The sequence below is a fragment of the Phocoena phocoena genome, chromosome 18 (genome assembly GCF_963924675.1).
Source record: "Phocoena phocoena chromosome 18, mPhoPho1.1, whole genome shotgun sequence".
NCBI classification, from domain to species: Eukaryota; Metazoa; Chordata; class Mammalia; order Artiodactyla; family Phocoenidae; genus Phocoena; species Phocoena phocoena.
In genome coordinates this window covers 18,992,337-19,012,907 of record NC_089236.1, presented here as the reverse complement: position 1 = coordinate 19,012,907, position 20,571 = coordinate 18,992,337, and the positions used below count along the sequence as shown (strand labels likewise).

Below are 20,571 nucleotides of genomic sequence, written 5' to 3'. Positions count from 1 at the left end.
AAAACAGACGTTGTTTTGAAATAAATGATTGTAAATGATCTATCAGTGAATTAATGTTTTCCTTATTATGTGCATTATAGTTTTAGAGGCCTGATATTAATAATTATTGATGTTCAGATTGGTAGTTATTTCTGCCTGTAACATGTTCAGCTATAAACAGATAGTCAAGTTTATATGAGACCTATATGAGATATTTAGGAGAGCTTTGAAGTGAATTATTTTATCAAAATTTCCTATTCCTCTTCCTGTTTTAATTTACCTCTTTTTAATATGTGCTCTGATTTTCTCATTCTACAAACTTTTTTTTAAGGTAAGTTGAATCAGAATTATCAATATATTGCAGTCAGAAACCACCAAACTTTCCCCACCTTGGATCTGTTTTAAGAAGTTTACCAAACTTAGTTTATTAAATAATAATTTTTCCTAGTTTTATTCAAGACATACAAAGCTGCCAGCCAGTGCTTTTTTTTATCAATGTAAAAAAATTTTTTACAAAAAAAATTACCTTGCTGCGTTGAATTCTAGCAAAAGTGAAGTATTTGCTACTTTAGTTACCGAGGCATTATTGAAAGTAAACATATGGGTTCTCTTAACTTTTTAAAAATTTCAGCACATTTGCCAAAGATGATCATTTTATGATTTGGAACCCTAGAAACTCCCAGACCACAGGACTTGATGATCAATGATCCCTTTCATTTCCCTTCCAATTGAGATTCTTTCATTTTAATGCCAACTCATTTATTCATTAGTTATGTTTTCATTTTTTCAAGTATTATATGTGATACTGGTAGAAGGAGTTGACATGCAAACTTTGGAAGATACCTTTTATACATATAATTAAATCTGAGTTGTAGGAGTTGATTTCCTCAGTTTTTTTCATCTTTGTTTCTAAGAGTGGTAGACATCGATTTCATTGATCTTTTACAGAAAAACCAATTAATTAGTCGTTGTTTTAATATGGTGGCAGTTTTCTCTCCTCTGTGGCTATATCTTCTTGGGTGGGTCATATTTTGGGCCTTTGACTCAATAAAGCAAGCAGAGAGCTTGACTAGAAACTAAATTCCAGGTCAGTTATGTATCACATGTTTAGGAAATGAGGTCTGTAATATTTGTTTGTGTGAGTTAGTCCGGTTGATACTCATTAGGTTATCAATGTGTGATCAGGAGCTAAAGAAACTAGTAGAACCAATATTCTTACCTTATATTTTTTACTTATGATTCAGTTGCTGCTTGTTTCTCTGAGCATACTAGGAGGAAAAAGAGAGAGTAAAAAAAGTCATTCTATCCTATACGGGGGGATGACTATTGCTACTGCTCTTTTAAAAAATGTGCATTTAACATCAAGTTAGTGCTGGACATTGTACTAGGTTTTTGGGGGTATAACGGTGTATTAGATATAATTATGCCTTCAAAATGCTTGAGTTATGGACAATTGAGATATGGACAATTGAGCAAGTAAGTAAACTGAACTTAAGTTTACTTAAGTGCTTAAATAGGCCTATCCATTCAGTTCTGTAAGAGCTCTTAAAGGAGGGAGCCCCAGGTACTAAATTCTTGGGCAGAAGGCTAGATGAATCTCAACTTGCCAGGTACATATTTTTCTGGGAGTAGAGTCAACTGTCTCCCCACAAAGGCATTGTGTAACTGGATGACTAATTCAGCTGGTGTTCACCCTTGAGTATGGTATCAAAAATATGATTGAGTACAAATATGATTGAGCTTTTACATTCTTCTTGACTGTGCTACTCTTGCCTTTTGCTTCTTCTGACCACATCAAAGAATTTCCTTAACACTAACTGCTGAGGGCTAATATTATGCAAGTGAGAGGAAGGATTTTCTGGCATATTATCCCTTTTGCTCCTACATATAACCTTGGTAAGGAGGAAATCCAGGAGTGGAAGATAAAGGCAGCTCTTATCACCTCTACTTCTCTAATACATTTAACTTGTAACTTTATGGCTAATCATGCATTACAGTCTCATGAATCTAGTGTAAGGATGTATCCTTTTGACCCTGAGATAAAGAGCATATTATTTATGGCTTATTTCCATCTTGGTCATGGCTGATATTTTAAAAAGGGAAGATAAGAGAGAGTAGTGTTTTTAACTTTTAAAATTTTAGTTTAAATTCATGTTGGTTATGATAGCATGACTAGTAAGATAACCTACTTTTCAGATGTTTCCAAGATGATTTATGTTACCACTTGGTGGAGCTCTTTTATAAGTTAGTGCTTGCGATAAAGCAAGTACAAGTCATCAGTAATTCGGGGTTGTCAATTGGGTGGTTCAGGTGAACTAAATTAAATGACAGCTTAAATAGGTAGCCTCTTAAGTATTGATTGTAGATTTCTATTTAAACTATAGTATATGTAATTACAGTTTTAATATTTTAAAGATTTTTCTCAAGAATATTCCTAATTTTTCTCTCTCCTGCTTTATATAAATTTAGTACTTTTAAATTGACTTACTTTCCCCCCATTTTATAGTTGTTAGGTAACTTAGAAAATGTATCTAGTGTTAATGAAGAAAATGAAAATCATTTGTAATCCTACCACCTAGAGATAATAGTTAACATTTTGATATATATTTGCCTTTCCTTCCTTTTAAAATTTTTTCACAAAATTGGAGTCAAAATATACACAGGAATTTGTATTCTGGTGTTTTTTTCTCTTAACATGTCTTTGGTATTTTCCCATGTCCTTATAATCTTTGAAATGTTTTAAGAGTTTTATGTTATTCTATGATATAGCTCTTTCATAATTTTTTTAACCGTTTTATTTAAAGATATTTAAGCTTTTCCCACTATTTTTACTCTTATAAATAATTCTTTGAACATATATTACACTAAATCTTGACTCAACACTCCAATTATTTTCATAGGATAAATTCTTAGAGATAAAACTGAACTCTTAAGGATCTTGATGCATATTTGCAAATTATCCTTCAACTGACACTATTCTGAGGTTCAGTATTTTCAAAATACGTTTATTGGAAATTACTGTTTTTTCTTTTGCAAAATGCTTTTTCTTACCCTTTCCCCATTTTTTTCTTCTGTTTATTTATTGGTCATTCTTTTGGCTGAGTAAAAATTACTTTTCCTCTGTTTTAACAATTTTTAAGGTGCTGTTCTGAGCCCATTTCGTAATTCTCAACTAAATTTTCAAGAAAACAAATCAGTTACAGATTTTAGGTTGTAAATTGCCATTGGAAAATAGGGCCTGGATCTTGAGAGAGCAGTGAGGGCTGGAAAGCAGGATGAGATATGAGAAACATCTGTATGGAGGTGATGAGGGTGCTATAGAAGTGGATGAGATTGTGGAGGAAAAGAGAAGGTTCTGGGAAAAAGTCCTTGGAATTAGGAAACACTGAAAAAGTTGGGAGAAATAAAGAGAATGCGGATGTTAGAGTGTTTAAAAAGCTAAGGGAAAAAGTTTCATTACAGTGGTGTTAGATGTTGTATACAGGACTTTGTGGATGAAACCAAAGAAAAGGCCATTCAGTTTAGAAAGAGAGCAGTCTTTGGAGACTTCGAGAATAGCGTCAGTAGAATAGTGCTTATATAGTAGATGTGTTCAGTGGATGCAGTAGGTGTGACTGTGAGAGTGTACATGGTGAGTATGTGTGTGAATAGTGAGAATAGTGAGAGGTTTAGATGTGTGGTTAGGCCAGTAGCTTGATAAAGTCCAGGGATAGGGTTTTTTCTTTTTTTAAGGTGGTGCAAGCTTATCTTAAGGGAAATACGTGTTTAGAAAGAAGTGTTAGAGAAATTACAGAAGACAGAGGGAAGCATTAATAAACTAGGTCTTGAAGGAGATGAGAGGCAGTGTGATCCAAAGTGGGAGGTACGGAGGGATTAGATATATTAATTTGAGAGTGGAGGAGAATGTCCATTTGTTAAAGTCAGAAGAGGAAGTTGAAGATGCAGAGACATTGGAGGAAGACTGAAGTTTATGGTGTTTAGAAATTATTTGACGTGGAGAAAAATGTCGAGGCTTTTGGTATTGTGATTCTCTAACCTTCTCAGTAAAATAGAAATGAAGAGTACGGAATAGTAAAGTAGTTAAGAGTATAAGACTCTTAGTGGGGTGATGAGATTAAGGATTTCAGTAGTGAAAATGTTAGGAACATCAATGTAGAAATGTAATTAAGGAAATATTCTTAAATAAATGGAACAATACTAAATTGAGTGTTAAGAAACTTGGGTTTTAGGTCTGTGGCATCGACTGGCTGTGTTGAGCAAGTCTCAACACTCTAGTCTTTAATTTCTTAATCTGCACAATTAGAAGTAAATCAGATGTCCTTTACGGATTTAAAAATCTTGAATCAAACTGAACTAAAAAAGAACAAAACACAGCTACAGTAATCAAGACATTGTAGTACTAGTAAAAAGAAAGACAAGCAGGTCAGTGGAACAGAACAGAGAATCCAGAAATAGAATTCACACATATATAGTCAGTCTTTGCACACAGAGGTGCTAAGGTAATTCAGTGGAGGAAGGATATTCCTCTTAACAAACGATGCTGGAGCAATTGGACGTCCATATGCAAAAAAGAACTTTAATCCCTATCTTGCACCATTTATAAAAGTTAATTCAAATGAATCGTAGATCTAAACTTGTAGAAGATGACATAGGAGAAAATCCTCGTGACCTTGGGTTAAGCAAAGATTTCATAGATAGCACCACCAAAAGCGTGATCTATAAAGCAAAGTAATAAATTGAGCTCCATCAAAATTAAAAACTGATGCTCTTTGGCATACAATATTTAAGAAAATGAAAAGCCACAGATTGGGTGAAAATTTTTGCAAAACACAAATCTGTTAAGCGATTTGAATCCAGAATGTATAACTAATTCTTACAACTTAATAAGACAAACAACTGAATAGAAAATTGGCAAAAGATTTGAAAACACCCTTTACCAAAGAAGAGATATGGATGTTAAGTAAGATTTGAAAAAGTACTCAATGTCATTAGTCCTTGGGAAAATGTACCATTACATACCTACTAGGATGGCTAAAAAACAGGCAAGAACAGCCAAACAAAAACTAAGTGCTAGTAAGGATGTGAAGCAGCTGGAACTCTCATTTGTTGCTGGTGGGAATGCAAAGTGGTACAGCCACGTTGGAAAACAGTTTACTAGTTTCTTATAAACTTAAACTTGTATTTAATATAGAACTTAGCATTCCTCAACTTAGATATTCACCCAAGAAAAATGAAAACATACATCCACCTAAAGATCTGTAGTTGGATATTTAAGGCTAGGGTTAGTAGCCTTATTCACAGCAGTGTATTCAGCTGTTGGAGTAGATAAATAAATTGTGGCGTAGTCATACAATGGAGTGCTACTCAGCAATTAAAAGGAATAAATACTAATATTATAGATACAACAATATGGATGAGTCCTCAGAAGCATTATGCTAAGTGAAAGAAGCCAGACGAAAAAGGCTACAGACTGTATAATTCCATTTGTATGATATTCTGGAAAAGGAATTGAAATCAGATCAGTGATTTCCAGGGGCTGGAGGTCAATAAACATGATTTCTTACACACACACACACACACACACACACACACACACACACACACCTCCAGCATTCCTTAGCATTCCCAGGAATGGATGTTTCTGGTGTGGAGAAGGGTGGATTACGGATAGTATTGAGACAGATATGATACAGAGGAATGAGTGCTAGATTCACTGATAATAGTGCTGCTGATGATGGTTGTGGTTCAATGAGTATAATGCCGGGCACCGTGCTGATTACTTAAGTGCATCCTCAGAGACTTCCCTGGCATTCCAGTGGTTAAGAATTTACACTTCCACTGCAGAGGGCACAGGTTTGACCCTGGTTGGGGAACTAAGATCCTGCATGCCACCACGTGAGGCCCAAAAAATAAATGAATAAAAATAAAAAGCGTCCTTACTGTTAATTTTCATAGTGACTCTGATTAGATATTATCATCCCTATTTTAGTAGAAACTGAGGTCTAATTGGATTTAAGCAAGTTGCTCAGTTATACCACTAGAGTATTCAAACTCTTGAATGTTTGACACCAAAAACCATGTTCTTAACATAAATAAAAGTATAAGTCCCAGGGAGACAGGGAATTTTGTTTGTTTGTTTCTGTTTTCATCACTGTATCCCCAAAGTCATAAAACCATGGCAGTTGCATAATGAGTATTTCTTTTTTTTCTTCTTTTTTTTTAATGAGTATTTCTTTAAAAATTATTAGAGATATCAAATTTTGGAAGATATTAAAAAACAAACTGGAAGAGGCAAAGAAAACTATATGAAGATATATGATTTTTTTTTTTTCCTTGCGGTACACGGGCCTCTCACTGTTGTGGCCTCTCCCGTTGCGTAGCACAGGCTCTGGTCACACAGGCTCAGCGACCGTGGCTCACGGGCCCAGCCGCTCTGCGGCATGCGGTATCTTTCCGGACCGGGGCACAAACCCGTGTCCCCTGCATCGGCAGGCGGACTCTCAACCACTGCGCCACAAGGGAAGCCCTATGATTTTTAAATGATTGCAAATATGGTGGTTAGGCTGATGTTTTCCATTTAGGCATTTATCATATCAGATGACTTTGTGTTAAATTATGTTATTTGTGTTCCAGTATAATCTACTATTTTAAAAAGTGAACAGAATGATTATAGAGTAGGATTTTTGTAGTTGATTCTCATCTTCATGGCTTTGTAAATTTTTTCCCTCTGGCAAATTTTGGTGGCATCCAGATATAAGATCAGACCAAGTGGATGTTATAGGTTACAACTAAAATGCAAGCCCTTTCCATATCTGTCTCTATCTCTATATATAATTCTATATCTAGAATCTTAAATACTTTAATGTAGAAATTCTACTTCTAGGACTCTCTTAATTGGAAACTGATTATTTTCTTCACATAGATTAACAAAAACATTTGTGCATGAATCATTTGGTTTTATAACATTGATCTCATCTGTAATATGGTTCCCTCTAAAGAACTAAATCAAATATAGGTGATTAAAATATTTAATATTCTCAAGTTTAGAAGGAACATTTATTTTTCTTCCATATATAACTGTGTATGAAGAAGAAAGAACACTTTGTCTATACATATAGTTAATTGGGATGCAGCAATATCAACAACAAAAACAAGATTTATAAATCATCTGAAATAAAGGTCACACATTTTGCTTATAGGAAAGTTCCTCAGGTCCTTAAAAGTCAGAACCTATGTATACAACATTTTATTTAGGCATTTTATCATTTCAAATGAGCTTATGTTGAATCGTATTTGCTATGTCCTAATAAAATTTGCTATTTAAAAAAAATGAATAAAGTACATACTCAATTTTAACAATCTTAATACTTCATTTCCCAACTTTAAAAGAGTAAAAAAAAGATTGGAGTTGCTGAAAGAAGACACATTGAGAGAAGTTAGGTTCAACAGGTGATAGCCTGAGCAAAGAAGCAAACCAAAATCATGATAAGAATTAAGCATAAAAATTAAAAAATCATGGTAGTTTGGAAGTTGTTTATTATAGAGACAACCAACCTCTTACATCTTAGTAGTTCCTGAGAAATTGACCATAGTAATGTAAATACTTATAAGTGTATATATATATATATATAAGAGTTTATGTTCATTCATTTTATTAAAACATACTTAATAGTCATTATAACAGTCAAGCAACATATACTTTGTTGTTCAGTTTCAGAAATAGTAAGTATGTAGTCTAGTTTCAATGTCAAATTTATTGAAGTATAATTTATATACACTAAATCAACCAGTTTTAAGTGAAGAGTTCAATAGGTTTTGACAAATGTTATTTAACCATTGAGATCTAAAAATTTTTTATTACTCCAGAAAGTTGTCTCAATCTCTTTTGTCATCATTCCCCAACACACATCCACTCCTGTCCCCAGACAGCCACTGATCTACTTTCTGACATTAAAGATTAGGTTTGCCTTTTCTAGAATTTTGTAGAAATCAGAGTGTACACAGCATGTACACGTCTGTATTTGGCTTTCTTTCCTCTGTGTAATAACTGAGATTTATCTATGTTGTGTGTATTTATACTTTTCCTTTTTATTGTTGAATAACATTCCATTGAATGGATATACCACAGTTTATCTCTTCACTTGTTTTTGGATATTGGGTTGTTTGAGTTTTTGGTTTTTATGAATGAAGCTGCTGTTAACATTCAGGTACCAAGTTTCCACTTCTCTTGGGTATAAATATCTAGGGGTGGAATTGCTAAGTGCTATGGCAGGTATATAACTTTATAAGAACTTGCCAAACTTCTTTTCAAAAATGGTTGTACCATTTTACGTTTTCATCAGTAATGTTTGAGTGTTCCATTGCTTTATATCCTTATCAACCTTTGATATTGTTAGTCTTTTTAATTTTAACAATTCTAGTGGGTGTATAGTTATAATACAAGTTTTAAAATATTTATTTCCCAAGTAGCTAAAGTTAAGGAAAAGTTTAGAGTTGGATAGTGATAAGCTTCATATTATCCATAAAATTTGATAATCTAGAATAATTCTTTTTTCTAAAGCTTTTATATAATTGAGGTTTCAGAACAATATAAAATTGCATCACATACTTTTCAGCTCCATTGTAATCTCCAATTAAGAGTAATAAGCAGTTCCAGCTGTTTGATAGAACATCAGATTATTTGGTATTTCTTTTGTTTTCAATTTAATATAATCCATATTTTACCTATAAAACTTACATATTTAAATAGGGATGTGTATTTTTGGGGATAAAAAGTATTTTAATGATAATGAAAAAAATATTCTAATGATAGTGGTAGCCATCATTCATTGAATATTAGTTATATGCCAGATCTAAGGGCTTTATATATGTAATCTCATTTAATTCTTACAAAGTGAAATATGTATTTCCATTTTACAAGGAAGGCAATTACGGCACTGAGAGATATGAATTTCATAAGGTTAAAAAATATTTGAATCAGGACTTCCGTGGTGGCACAGTGGTTAAGAATCCACCTGCCAATGCAGGGGACACGGGTTCGAGCCCTGGTCCGGGAAGATCCCGCATGCTGCAGAGCAACTAAGCCCATGTGCCACAACTGAAGCCTGCGTGTCCTAGAGCCCATGCTCCGCAACAAGAGAAGCCACTGCAATGAGAAGACCAAGCACCCCAACGAAGAGTAGCCCCCGCTCTCCACAACTAGAGAAAGCCCACGCGCAGCAACAAAGACCCGAGGCAGCCAAAAATAAAAATAATTTAAAAATTTTAAAAAAAGACTTGAATCAATAGATTGATAAAAGAACAAGTGAATTAGAAGAAAAAAAATTTTGGAGTCCATTTTATGGAGCCTAAAATCTTTCAACTTGGCTTTGATGACATTGGATTACTGAAAAATGAAAATATTTACTTCAGAAAACTGACTGGCCCCTAGATTTTTTGTAGAAAGTTGTAATTTAACTTTTTGACCTTTCTAGTAATTTTTTGCCTTATAGTATAAAATTTAGTTACTAATTTTGTAACTAGTTTGTTTGTTACTGGTGTAGAATTAAATGCTCTCAAGTATATGACCTCATAAAGATTTAGTAACAAATTAATTTTGTTATGCTGAATAAGAAAAAAGTTGCATATAATACAGTTTTAGCACAGTATCCAGTGTGTGAATGATTTAATGAAATATTTGAACCTTTTTGTTTTGTTTTGTTTTGTTTTGTCTTGTTTTGTTTCCAGGAAGGTTATGTTCAAAAGAAAAAGGAACTATGGGGAATCTGTATCTTTATTGCAGCAGTTGACCTAGATGAGATGCCATTCACTTTCACTGAGCTGCAGAAAAACATTGAAACCAGGTAAAATTTCTTATATTAATATAGGCCTCTGCCATTAAAGAAAACTATTTCTGAACTATCATTTTAATAGACTTTAGGGAATTAGTGGAAAATGCTAAAATTAAATAAAACGTAGAAAACTTAGGTCAACCAGTGAACTCCTGTTCTCCATTAGAGCCCTTAATGAAGGTGTATTTTTGCCACACTTTCTTAAAAATGTAGCAGTTTCTGTCCTGGGAAAATTTCCATTGTGTCTCTCACTATCTGTAAACTTTCTTAATTGTAGCTGTTGGTAAAATGGACAAAAAAAGCAAAGATTTATGAAGTAGGCTTATATATTAAAACCTTTGTAAAAGTAGTATGAGTCTATCTTAAAGGAATTTAGTTGATTTATTAAAGTTTAAGATTATTTAATATAATAGATATTATAATTATATATGTTTTGAGACTGTATGTTCAGTTGAGTATCTATTATAATACTTGTCCCTGTAATTACTTAATTAAAGTGTGTATTGAGTTTCTAAGCCTAATAAGAGGAGTTTACTGTTTCCAGTAAGTCAAGAGAAGCCTTCTGGGAATTCCAGTCATTTCTTTTGCAGTATGTTTATGAAATGGAACAGTAAATAATTTTACCAAAAAGATAGTAGTATATGTTTTTTCTTGGATAAAACCGTCTAGAGTTAGACATAATTGGTATTTTGTGTAAATGAGATAAATTGTTGCATGTTTTAGTAACTTTTTCTTATTACCTCTAAATAGAATGTGGAAACAAAGGCCTTGTATGTTCATATTTAACTTATTGAATATGAATTGGTTTACCTCTCAGAGATTTCACAGTTTAACGTTAACTAAAATCACTAAATCAAAATAGTTTTTATATAGCTGAAAAATAATCTAAATATAGAGGTAAAATTTTGCGTTGATTTATTCATTTATTCAGCATATGTTTTCATGACCTCTGAGGATTAGAAAGAATGAATGTTTGGGTTAAGATAGACTGGGTTTATTTTACAAGGTATATGACTTGGAGCAGATTGCTCATCCTTATGAAGTCTCGGGTTCCTTTCCTTTCCTGCAAAATAAAAATTATTAACTACTTGATAGAATTTTGAGAATTAAATAACTTATAACGAGCAGAGAAGTAAATAGTTCTCGAGTCAATGCCTGTAACACCATAGGTGCTGATGAGGTCTTGATCTCTTTTTTTCTGTAGATTCCTCCTATTACCCGCCCCCCCCAAACAAAAAGGGGGAAGGAAACAAAACTTACCAACTGCTAGGCGCTGTGTTACTCTACTAGGTTCTAATGATATAGAGGTGAGGTACAGTCTCTGACCTCAAGAATCTCATCCAGTTTAAATTAAACAGATGACTGCAATACAGTGTTATATAGCTATCCATAGACTGCTAAATAAATATGACAGAGAAAGTCTATTACATCCTTTATCTATAAGGTAAAAGAATTTTCCTGGAAAAGATTTTCCTAAACTTTTTCTCTGAGTAGTCATAGAGTAACTCTGATTTATAAAATGGGCATATCATAAATAATATCACTACAATAACTATAGTAATGTATTTGGTACAACTTTTTCTTAGGGCATCTCTCAGTGTTCTGATAACTATCCAGGAATGTTATCTAAACCACTGCTTCTTAAAAGTACTCTGGTGAAGGGCTAGTTTCTTTTCTTCCCAGTATGTCATAGACTGATGTTTTAAAAATAAGTAATATAAATTAATTACTAGAAAAATGAAACAAAAATCATACTAAACACAGGACTAAATTTTTTATTATTGGATTCAGCAGGCATTAAAATTAGTGTCAGATTGCCATAAAAGTTTTTAAGTGTTTACCCCCAATTTCTGTACTTAATTGTGGACTGGTAAACAGTTTATGGACCATTATCAATCCATGGAGCACTGCTCCTAGAATATGTAGTTATCTACAGATCTGTGTGTTTTAATTATGGCTTTTTATGCCTGTCTGCCTGCCTTCCTTCCTCTCACCTTCCTGCCTTCACTTCTTTCCTTCAGAGGAGGACTACAGAAGGAATAGAGACTCACTTAAGTTACCCCCAGAAAAAGGCGGCTTTTTAGTAACAATTCACAGTTTTCATGGTGCTCCATGGATAGGTATTGCCATATATCTCAAAACTGGAAGTGAGAGTGGTTCCTGAATAAATGCCATTCTAAGTTTGATTTCTTTTTCTCAGCAGGTTAGCTCCATTCTTTTTTTTTTTAAAGTATCGATTTTTATTTATCTATTTATTTATTTATTTATTTATTTTGCGGTACGCGGGCCTCTCACTGCCGTGGCCTCTCCCGCTGCGGAGCACAGGCTCCGGACGCGCAGGCCCAGCGGCCACGGCTCACGGGTCCAGCCGCTCCGCGGCATGTGGGATCCCCCCAGACCGGGGCACGAACCCGCGTCCCCTGCATCGGCAGGCGGACTCCCAACCACTGCGCCACCAGGGAAGCCCAATCTATTTATTTTTGGTTGCGCTGAGTCTTCGTTGCTGCGTGTGGGCTTTCTCTAGTTGCATCTAGCAGGGGCTACTCTTCATTGCAGTGTGCAGGCGTCTCACTGCTGTGGCTTCTCTTGTTGTGGAGCACGGTCTCTAGATGTGCGGGCTTCAGTAGTTGTGGTGTGCGGGCTTGGTTGCTCCATGGCATGTGGGATCTTCCTGGACCGAGGCTTGAACCCGTGTCCCCTGCGTTGGCAGGGGGATTCTTAAACCACTGTGCCACCAGGGAAGTCCCCATTCTTTTTCTTTTCCAAGCAGCATCATGATTATCTACTCTGTATCATTTCTACTCCTCCTTTATTTGCTTTCCCACAAAGCTTGTCATGGCTGCCCCAATCCCCTCTATATCAGTGGAACTTTTCATAACCTTCTTTTGTGTTCTGTGCCCTCTGCTGATTAGCTGAGGCTTTTATTTTTCCAGTTCCTAAGATAAATGTCTGAGTGGTACAGCCCTCTTTTTGGAATGAAGCCTGTAACTCACTGGTTGCTAGACAGCCTATGGATGGGTCTAGTGACTACCCTGTAGTTCAGTTAGCTGCTTTGGTATAGCTCCTTAGACAAACTTGATTAGAAGTGAGTATGTGAAGTGCAGTTGATGCTTGCTATCTGTAGCGCCCTAGTTTTCAGAAGTCAAAAATGTATGTATTGATATTTCAAATAGGTTAATTCTTATAGAAAACAATAAACAATGATTTAAAGTTACTATTTAAACAACCTAAAATTTTTAATCAGTTTCCCTTTTCCCTTCTCCAACAATTCAGTCCTAAAACCGCTGGTGGGCTGAAGAAAGTAGGTGTGTGCATCTGTGGTGGGGAGCACTGTGGTGCCCAGAGAAGGATGCCAGAGCCACAGTGGGATGAGAGGGTCATCCACCAGGGGCCTGGGGCTTCTTGACATGGGCTGCTTGCTGTGCAATGTCAGAGACCAAGCAGGGTGTGCGGGCAGCTGGTATAGGGAGTCATGGCACATGTGGGGTAAGGGCAGTCTGGGGTGAGGAGTCAGAGTCCTACTAGGGTGAGGATGGTGTCCATGTGGAGGCGGGAGGGCAGTCCAGGATGGGGAGAGTCAGTCTGAGCAGGAGAGGAGGGTGCCCATGTGGAGGAGTGGGTAGCTTGGTACTTATATGGGGGATTGATTAAATGAGTAAATTAAAGATAAGTGGGTCCCAGGTTTCTCACTGTCAAAGAAGAGTTATGAATATGGAAAGGGAAACACTGGAAGGAACCCTGTAGTTTTTGTGTTGGAATTGGGTAAATGGATGTGAACTTGTGATTTTAAAACATATAGATAGATACAGAAATAAATATATGTATATGTCTGTTATAACCCTTATTTTTTTTTCTGTGTTCTTGATGATAAGTAGATGTAGGCATAGGTGTATAGATATAGTGGTATAGGTTGAAGACTAGTTGATTTTTTTCCTCTTTAAATTCTAGTAAAATGCAAAATCTAAGTTCCTTCTAAACGATATATAATAGTGATTTGGTGTAGAGCTAACAAATGTTTTGAATTGAAATGTCTATGCTTTGAAAATGAAACAAAATGAATTTTTAAAGTTATGGATTCACTTTTTTCTATTCTTTCCTTTGTAGTGTCTATAAATTTTTTGACTTACTAAAAGAAATCGATACCAGTATCAAAGTTGATAATGTTATATCAAGACTGTTGAAGAAGTATAATGTGTTGTGTGCACTCTACAGCAAATTAGAAAGGTAAAGTACAAATTTTATTAGGGTTACACCCTGCTTTTTCGTATCATTGTTCATGATTAGTTTCCTTCTGGGAACTGTTACATTCTTAGTAAAGTTATTAAGTATTACACCTTAGATTTGTCCCCTTAATATTCTTTTTTTTTTGCGGTACGCGGGCCTCTCACTGCTATGGCCTCTCCCGTTGCAGAGCACAGGCTCGGGACGCTCGGGCTCAGCGGCCATGGCTCACAGGCCCAGCCGCTCCGTGGCATGTGGGACCCTCCCGGACTGGGGCACAAACCCGTGTCCCCTGCATCGGCAGGCGGACTCTCAACCACTGCATCACCAGGGAAGCCCTGTCCCCTTAATATTCTTAACTTTCTTATTTGTCCAATCATATTCATTCTGAATGTTTCTTCCAAAATTACTTGTTTTACTCATGGTTCTCATTTTTTTTTTTAACAAACTTAAAGCTAGTTTCCACTTTAGCCTTCTCTGCCAGAAGACTTGTAGCTCTGAATGGAAGGGTGACCTAAATTTAGAATTCTTCCTAATGGTGATACTATGTTTAGAAAAAGAAAGCATGTTGGCACTGGAAAGTGTATGTGACCTATACTACTGAGCTATGACTTGTATTCTCCATGGTGGTTTAGAAGAAGTAGTTTTTTTGTGGAATATCCTTTAAGAAACTTCAGCCTATCAGCTGTTTTATTCCACATAAATTAAGAAACTACAACAAGCATTAATGAAGTAACTGTTAGTACCCGCTATGTGTTAGATGCTAGGGATGTAAAATCTTGTGCTACTATGATCATCAATTAGCTTATGGTAAATAAATAAATTCTATCTTTTAATAAAAATAAGTGCAATAATCATTTGATGCGCTACTGTAGAGGATTATTTGTAAGAAGTGGAAATTATGTAGTGGGCAAAATACTGTGTATGTTTAAAGGTAAGAAGAATAATTATGGGGTGAAAAAACTACAGAAGAAGGCAATGTCTGAGTAGGGTTTAAAGGATAGATAGAAACTCAGCAAGCAAAATATGTGGAGACTGGGACTGAGTATCCTAGGCAGAGTGATTAGCATGTGTGCAAAGCCAGAGCAGTACTGTAAAGTATTTTGATATTGCTAATGGCTAAAAGGTAGGAGGGAATTAGACTGATAGTGAGCTTGGACTTTACCCAGCAGGAGATGGGGAGTCATTGAGTTTAAGCTAGAGAGTGACATAGTCAGATTTGGCCTTTAAAAGGTCACTCAGGCCTTTGCAAAAGAGATTTGGAATTTTTATTGACTAGTTATATGAGATAATTTAGTGTATATTGGCCTTGAAGTAGATCAATAGGATTTCTTCTCTCTTATATGTACCATCTTTTGAAGAGCAGTTGGGAAGATTAACTGTGATACTAAAGCCTATTTATTTCAGGGTAGACTATATGTGTATATATGGCAATGTGCTGTAGTGATTATGATAACTTTTAAAAAGCTAAACAGATCTAGATATTAATAATTTTGTCATTCACTGACTGTGTGAGCTAGGGAAACGTACTTAACGTCTTTAAACCTCAATTTGAATCTGTAAAATATAGCTAATAATGCTCTCCTTGCAGAGTAATTGTAAGATAATGTTACTGGCTAGCTCACCTCCTAGCACATATTAAATGCTAAATAAACAGTAGCTTTTAAAGCTATTATTAACTACATTAATGCTGTCACATAGAAATATAAAAATGCAAGCCATATATATATATATATTTATTTATTTATTATTTTCGGCTCTGTTGGGTCTTCATTGCTGCGCGCGGGCTTTCTCTAGTTGCAGCGAGCAGCGGCTACTCTTAGTTGTGCTGCACGTGCTTCTCATTGCGGTGGCTTCTCTTGTTGCGGAGCACGGGCTCTAGGCACATGGGCTTCAGTAGTTGTGGCTCGTGGGCTCTAGAGTGCAGGCTCAGTAGTTGTGGTGCACGGGCTTAGTTGCTCCGTGGCATGTGGGATCTTCCCGGACCAGGGCTTGAACCTGTCTCCCCTGCATTGGCAAGCAGATTCTTAACCACTGCGCCACCAGGGAAGCCCAAGCCATATATTTTAAATATTCTAGTAGCTGCATGACAAGTAAAAAGAAACAAGTGAAATTAATTTTAACATTTTATTTAACTCATATATCCCAAAATATCAAATTTCAACACATAAATTTGTATACAGATGTTCATGGCAGCATTATTTATAATAGCCAAAAAGTGGAAACCCTGAATGTCCATCAGCTGATGAATGGATAAACAAAATGTGATCTATCCATATGGTAGAATATTGTTCAGCCATAAAAGGGAATAAAGTTCTGCTACATGCTACAATACAGATGAACCTTGAAAACATTAAGCTAAGTGAAAGATACCAGACACAAAAGGTCACATATTTCATTTTATGATATGTCCAGAACAGGCATATCCATGAGATGGAAGATAGGTTAGTGATTGCCAGGGAATGGGAAGTGAAGGGAATGAGGAGTATCTGTTAAAAGATGTGGGGTTTCTTTTTGGGGTGATTGAAATTTTAGATAACGGTGATGATTACATGACAAAGTGAATGTACTAAAAACTACTGAATTTATACACTTTAAAATGATGAATTTTATGTTAGGTAAATTATATTTCAACAGGAAAACATGAAACCAATAGAGAAGTTTTGCATTCTTTTTCTCATACTAAGTATTTTTTTTAATACTTTGGTATGTAATTTACGTTTACAGCACAACTTCATTTGTACTAGCCAAAAACACTTCAGGTGTTCAGTAGCCATAGGAGCTTGTGGTTAACATATTAGACAGCATAGATTTATATTGTATGTCATTATCTTTACTATATGATAACATTCTATTCTGAGTTACATTAAATTACAAAATGATATAAAACAATGCATCTGACATTAAACATATTTTCTATAATTATAAAAATTCCCTCTTGATTACCATCTGCTTTTTTTATATAAGATAGTAGTTTTCTCTGTGTAAATTTTTGATCTACATATTTTTTGTGATTGGCTTCTTTTGCTTAGCATGTTCTCATGGTTCATCCATGTTGTAGCATGTTTCAATACTTCATTACTATTTATTATGGAGTAATATTCCATTGTATGCCTATACCACATTTTATTTATCCATTCATCTACTTATAGTCATTTGGGTTGTATGTCTTTTAAAGTAGCTGACAGTATAAAGGAGAGCAAGTGTATATAGAGTTCGTTATATTAACTTTATTATATATCATTTCGTCTTCTCTTCATTTGTTTCCATGGATTTGATTTATCATCTTGTGTCATGTGTTTACTCCAATGCAGCTTTGATCCTACCCACCTCTTTGTGCTGCTGTTGTTAAACACATTACATTTCATGTATTAGAGGCCCAAGAATACAATATATACATATTGTGTTATGCAATTATATTTTATATCAATTAGGAGAAGAAAGGAGAAGAAATATGTAATTATACCATCTTTCATAATAACATAATTACCTTTACCAGTGCTCTTTGTTTATTCATGTGGATGTGAATTACTGTCTTGGGTCATTTGTTTTCAGCCTGAACTTCTTTTACTATTTTTTTATAAGATGAGTTTGCACATTCTCTGTTTTTGTTTGAGACTATCTATTTCACCATCACTTGTGAAAGGTAGTTTTGCTGTATATATGAGTCTTAGTTTACATTTTTTTTCTTTCTTTGAGTATGTAATCCCACTACCTTCTGATCTTCATTGCTTCTGTTGAGAAGTCACCTGTTAATGTTATTGTGTTCCCTTGTATATGATGGATCATTTTTCTCTTACTGCTTTCAGGATTTTCTCTTTGTCTTTCAACATTTATCCTATGATATATCTAGGTGTGAATCTCTTTACATTTATTCAGCTTGGAGGTGGTTCTGTTTCTTGGATGTGTAGACTTGGGAGTTTTCAGCCATTATTTACAAAAATTTTTTTTTCTCTCTCTCTCCATTCTTTTCTGGTACTCCCATTACACATATATTCGTGTATCTTTTGGTGTCCAAAAAAATACACCAATATATTTTTTGGTGAGCCTCTTCTGTGAGCCTCTTCATTTTTCTTCTTCTTTTATCTCTTTGTTCTTTAAACCACATAATCTCTTTTGATCTGTCTTCAAGTTTAGTGCTTCTTTTTTTCTGCCAGCTCAGATCTACTTTTGAGTCCCTCTAGTGAATTTTTTATTTTGGTTATTATACTTTTCAACTCAAATTGCCCTTTGGTTCTTTTAAAGTAATTTCTGTCTTTTTATTGATAATCCTCTGTTGGTTGAGACATTGTCAGCATACCTTTTTTTCTTTAAGCATGATTTCCGTTAGTCCTTTGAACATATTTATAATAGCTGTTTTGAAGTCTTTGTTAAGTCTGACACTTTGGTTCTCTTAAATAAAATTACTGTTATCTGCTTTTTTCCCTATGTAGAGGTCACACTTTCCTGCTTCTTTGCATATTTCATATTTATTTTTGAAAACTGGACATTTTTTATAACATTGTAGTAACTCTGGGAGCTGATTCTTTTCTCTTGTGGGGCTTGCTGCTGTTGTTTTGTCTTTGTTATTTGTTTGGTGGCTTAGCTGTACTATCTCAATGAAGTCTTTTTCTCCCACAGTGTGGAGCCTCTGATCTTGCTCCTTAGTGTAGCCTTGGACAGGTGCGTAGTCACTCAGAGCTGACAGTGGTTTTAGCTGGGTTCTCTTTGACTATCCTTTCCCTGTTCTTAAGTTAACTGCCTCTGTTGATATCACACCTAGTTGCTACCTCTCACTATTTGCCAACTGATTGCTTTATTGTTTTTTTTAATAAATGTATTTATTTATTTTTGGCTGCCTTGGGTCTTCGTGGCTGCATGCGGGCTTTTCTCTAGTTGCAGTGAGTGGGGTCTACTCATTGCTGCAGTGCCTAGGCTTCTCATTGCGGTGGTTTCTCTTCTTGTGGAGCACAGGCTCTAGGTGCGTGGGCTTTCGTAGTCGTGGCTTGCAAGCTGTAGAGCACAGGCTTCGTCGTGGTGGCGCACGGGCTTAGTTGCTCCGCGGCATGTGGGATCTTCCCGAACCAGGGCTTGAACCCATGTCCCCTGCATTGGTAGGGGGATTCATAACCACTGCACCACCAGGGAAGTCCTGCTTTATTGTTTTTGACAATGCTCTGGGTCACAAGTTGCTTTACAGTCTAATCCAATTAAATTTGGCTCCCTCTGCAGTAGTATTTGAGGCTAGCCTTGAGGCTTATTTTGATACTAAGAGAGCTATTCTTAGCTGTTTCTTTCTCTGGTTCTCTCCTAGATGATCTAAGATTTAGCTTTTTGCTCTCGTAAGATCTGTTGGCTTTCTCTTACTTGCTTCCACCAAAGTCTGTATTGCTTTCAACAGTTCTCTTATTCTTGAACATCCCCACGCTCCATTCCAAATGAGTTCCCTTGGGGAGAGCTCAAGGCTCTATGTTCTTAGGGTCTGCCTCTCCCCTAGGCACCACTTCTGTGCCACTGCTTGGGAGGTCAGGATGGGGACAGTGGTCTCTTCTCTTGGAGTGATACCTCTGTTTTAAGAGTATGGCACTGAGAAGAGGCGATAGCCCCTGGTCTTCCCAGATTGCCTTTCTTGGCTGGAACCTCTGTCCTATGAGCTGCTCAGCAAGAGAAGTCAGTATTTTTGATGTCCTCTGTGCCTGGAGTAAAACTTTACCCTATGAGTGGCGGCTAAGCAGAAGACAGGAGCCCCAGACCTCTCAGCTCCTCTTGCTTGGGATAGACTTTCTGCAACACAGATCTGGGGGCGATGAGAAATGCTGGGAGCCTACTCTTCCCAGAGAGATAGTTCTAGGCTGGGAGCTGGAGAGAGAAGAGCCCTGTGTCTTGGCTACACCTGCCAGGGGTAGAGCTTTGTTATGCTGAGCTGGAGAGGACGAGGAAATGAGTTTTGCTTTGAATTCTACAGACTGTCATTGTTCTTACCAAGATTTAGTAGATTTTCTTGAAGAAATATTTCCTTTTTTTTGTTGTGTGCCCTTAGGAAAATTTCCAGAGACTTTAAATGGTTTTTTAAAAATAGTTTTACCAATTGTAGTTATTACATTAGCAAACAGGTCTGCAGAGAACCTTCTCCACCATTCCAGAAGTCATTGTCCTAAATAGGTAGGTTTTATACAGTAAGTCCCCTATATATGAATGAGTTCCATTCCGAGAGCATGTTCGTAAGTCCACTTTGTTCGTAAAGTCCAGCAAAGTTAGCCTAGGTACCCAACTAACACAATTGGCTACATAGTACTGTACCGTAAAAGGTTTATAATACTTTTCACACAGATAATACATAAAAAATAAACAAACACACAAAAATAAAACATTTTTAATCTTATGTGGACAGTACCTTGAAAAGTACAGTAGTACCAGCTACGTCACGGCTGCTTTTACGCTTGCTTCCAGACATCCTGGCCTTGAAATAAAGATACTGTACTACTGTACTCTATACAGTACTGTACAGTAAAGTACACAAAGCACAACCACTTGTAGAGGATGCACACAGGTGACAGTGTAC

The 20,571-nt window shown here is 35.8% G+C and overlaps 1 protein-coding gene across 3 annotated transcripts in view; it reads left to right on the top strand.

The window, feature by feature from the left end:
* RB1 (RB transcriptional corepressor 1) overlaps positions 1-20,571 on the top strand; it is a 127,837-nt gene that overhangs the window by 20,422 nt on the left and 86,844 nt on the right. For all 3 annotated transcript variants that reach the window (XM_065895782.1, XM_065895783.1, XM_065895784.1), the window contains exons 3-4: positions 9,706-9,821; positions 13,914-14,033. In XM_065895782.1, coding sequence (XP_065751854.1) covers positions 9,706-9,821; positions 13,914-14,033 — 236 coding nt within the window. The remainder of the gene's footprint in view (positions 1-9,705; positions 9,822-13,913; positions 14,034-20,571) is intronic.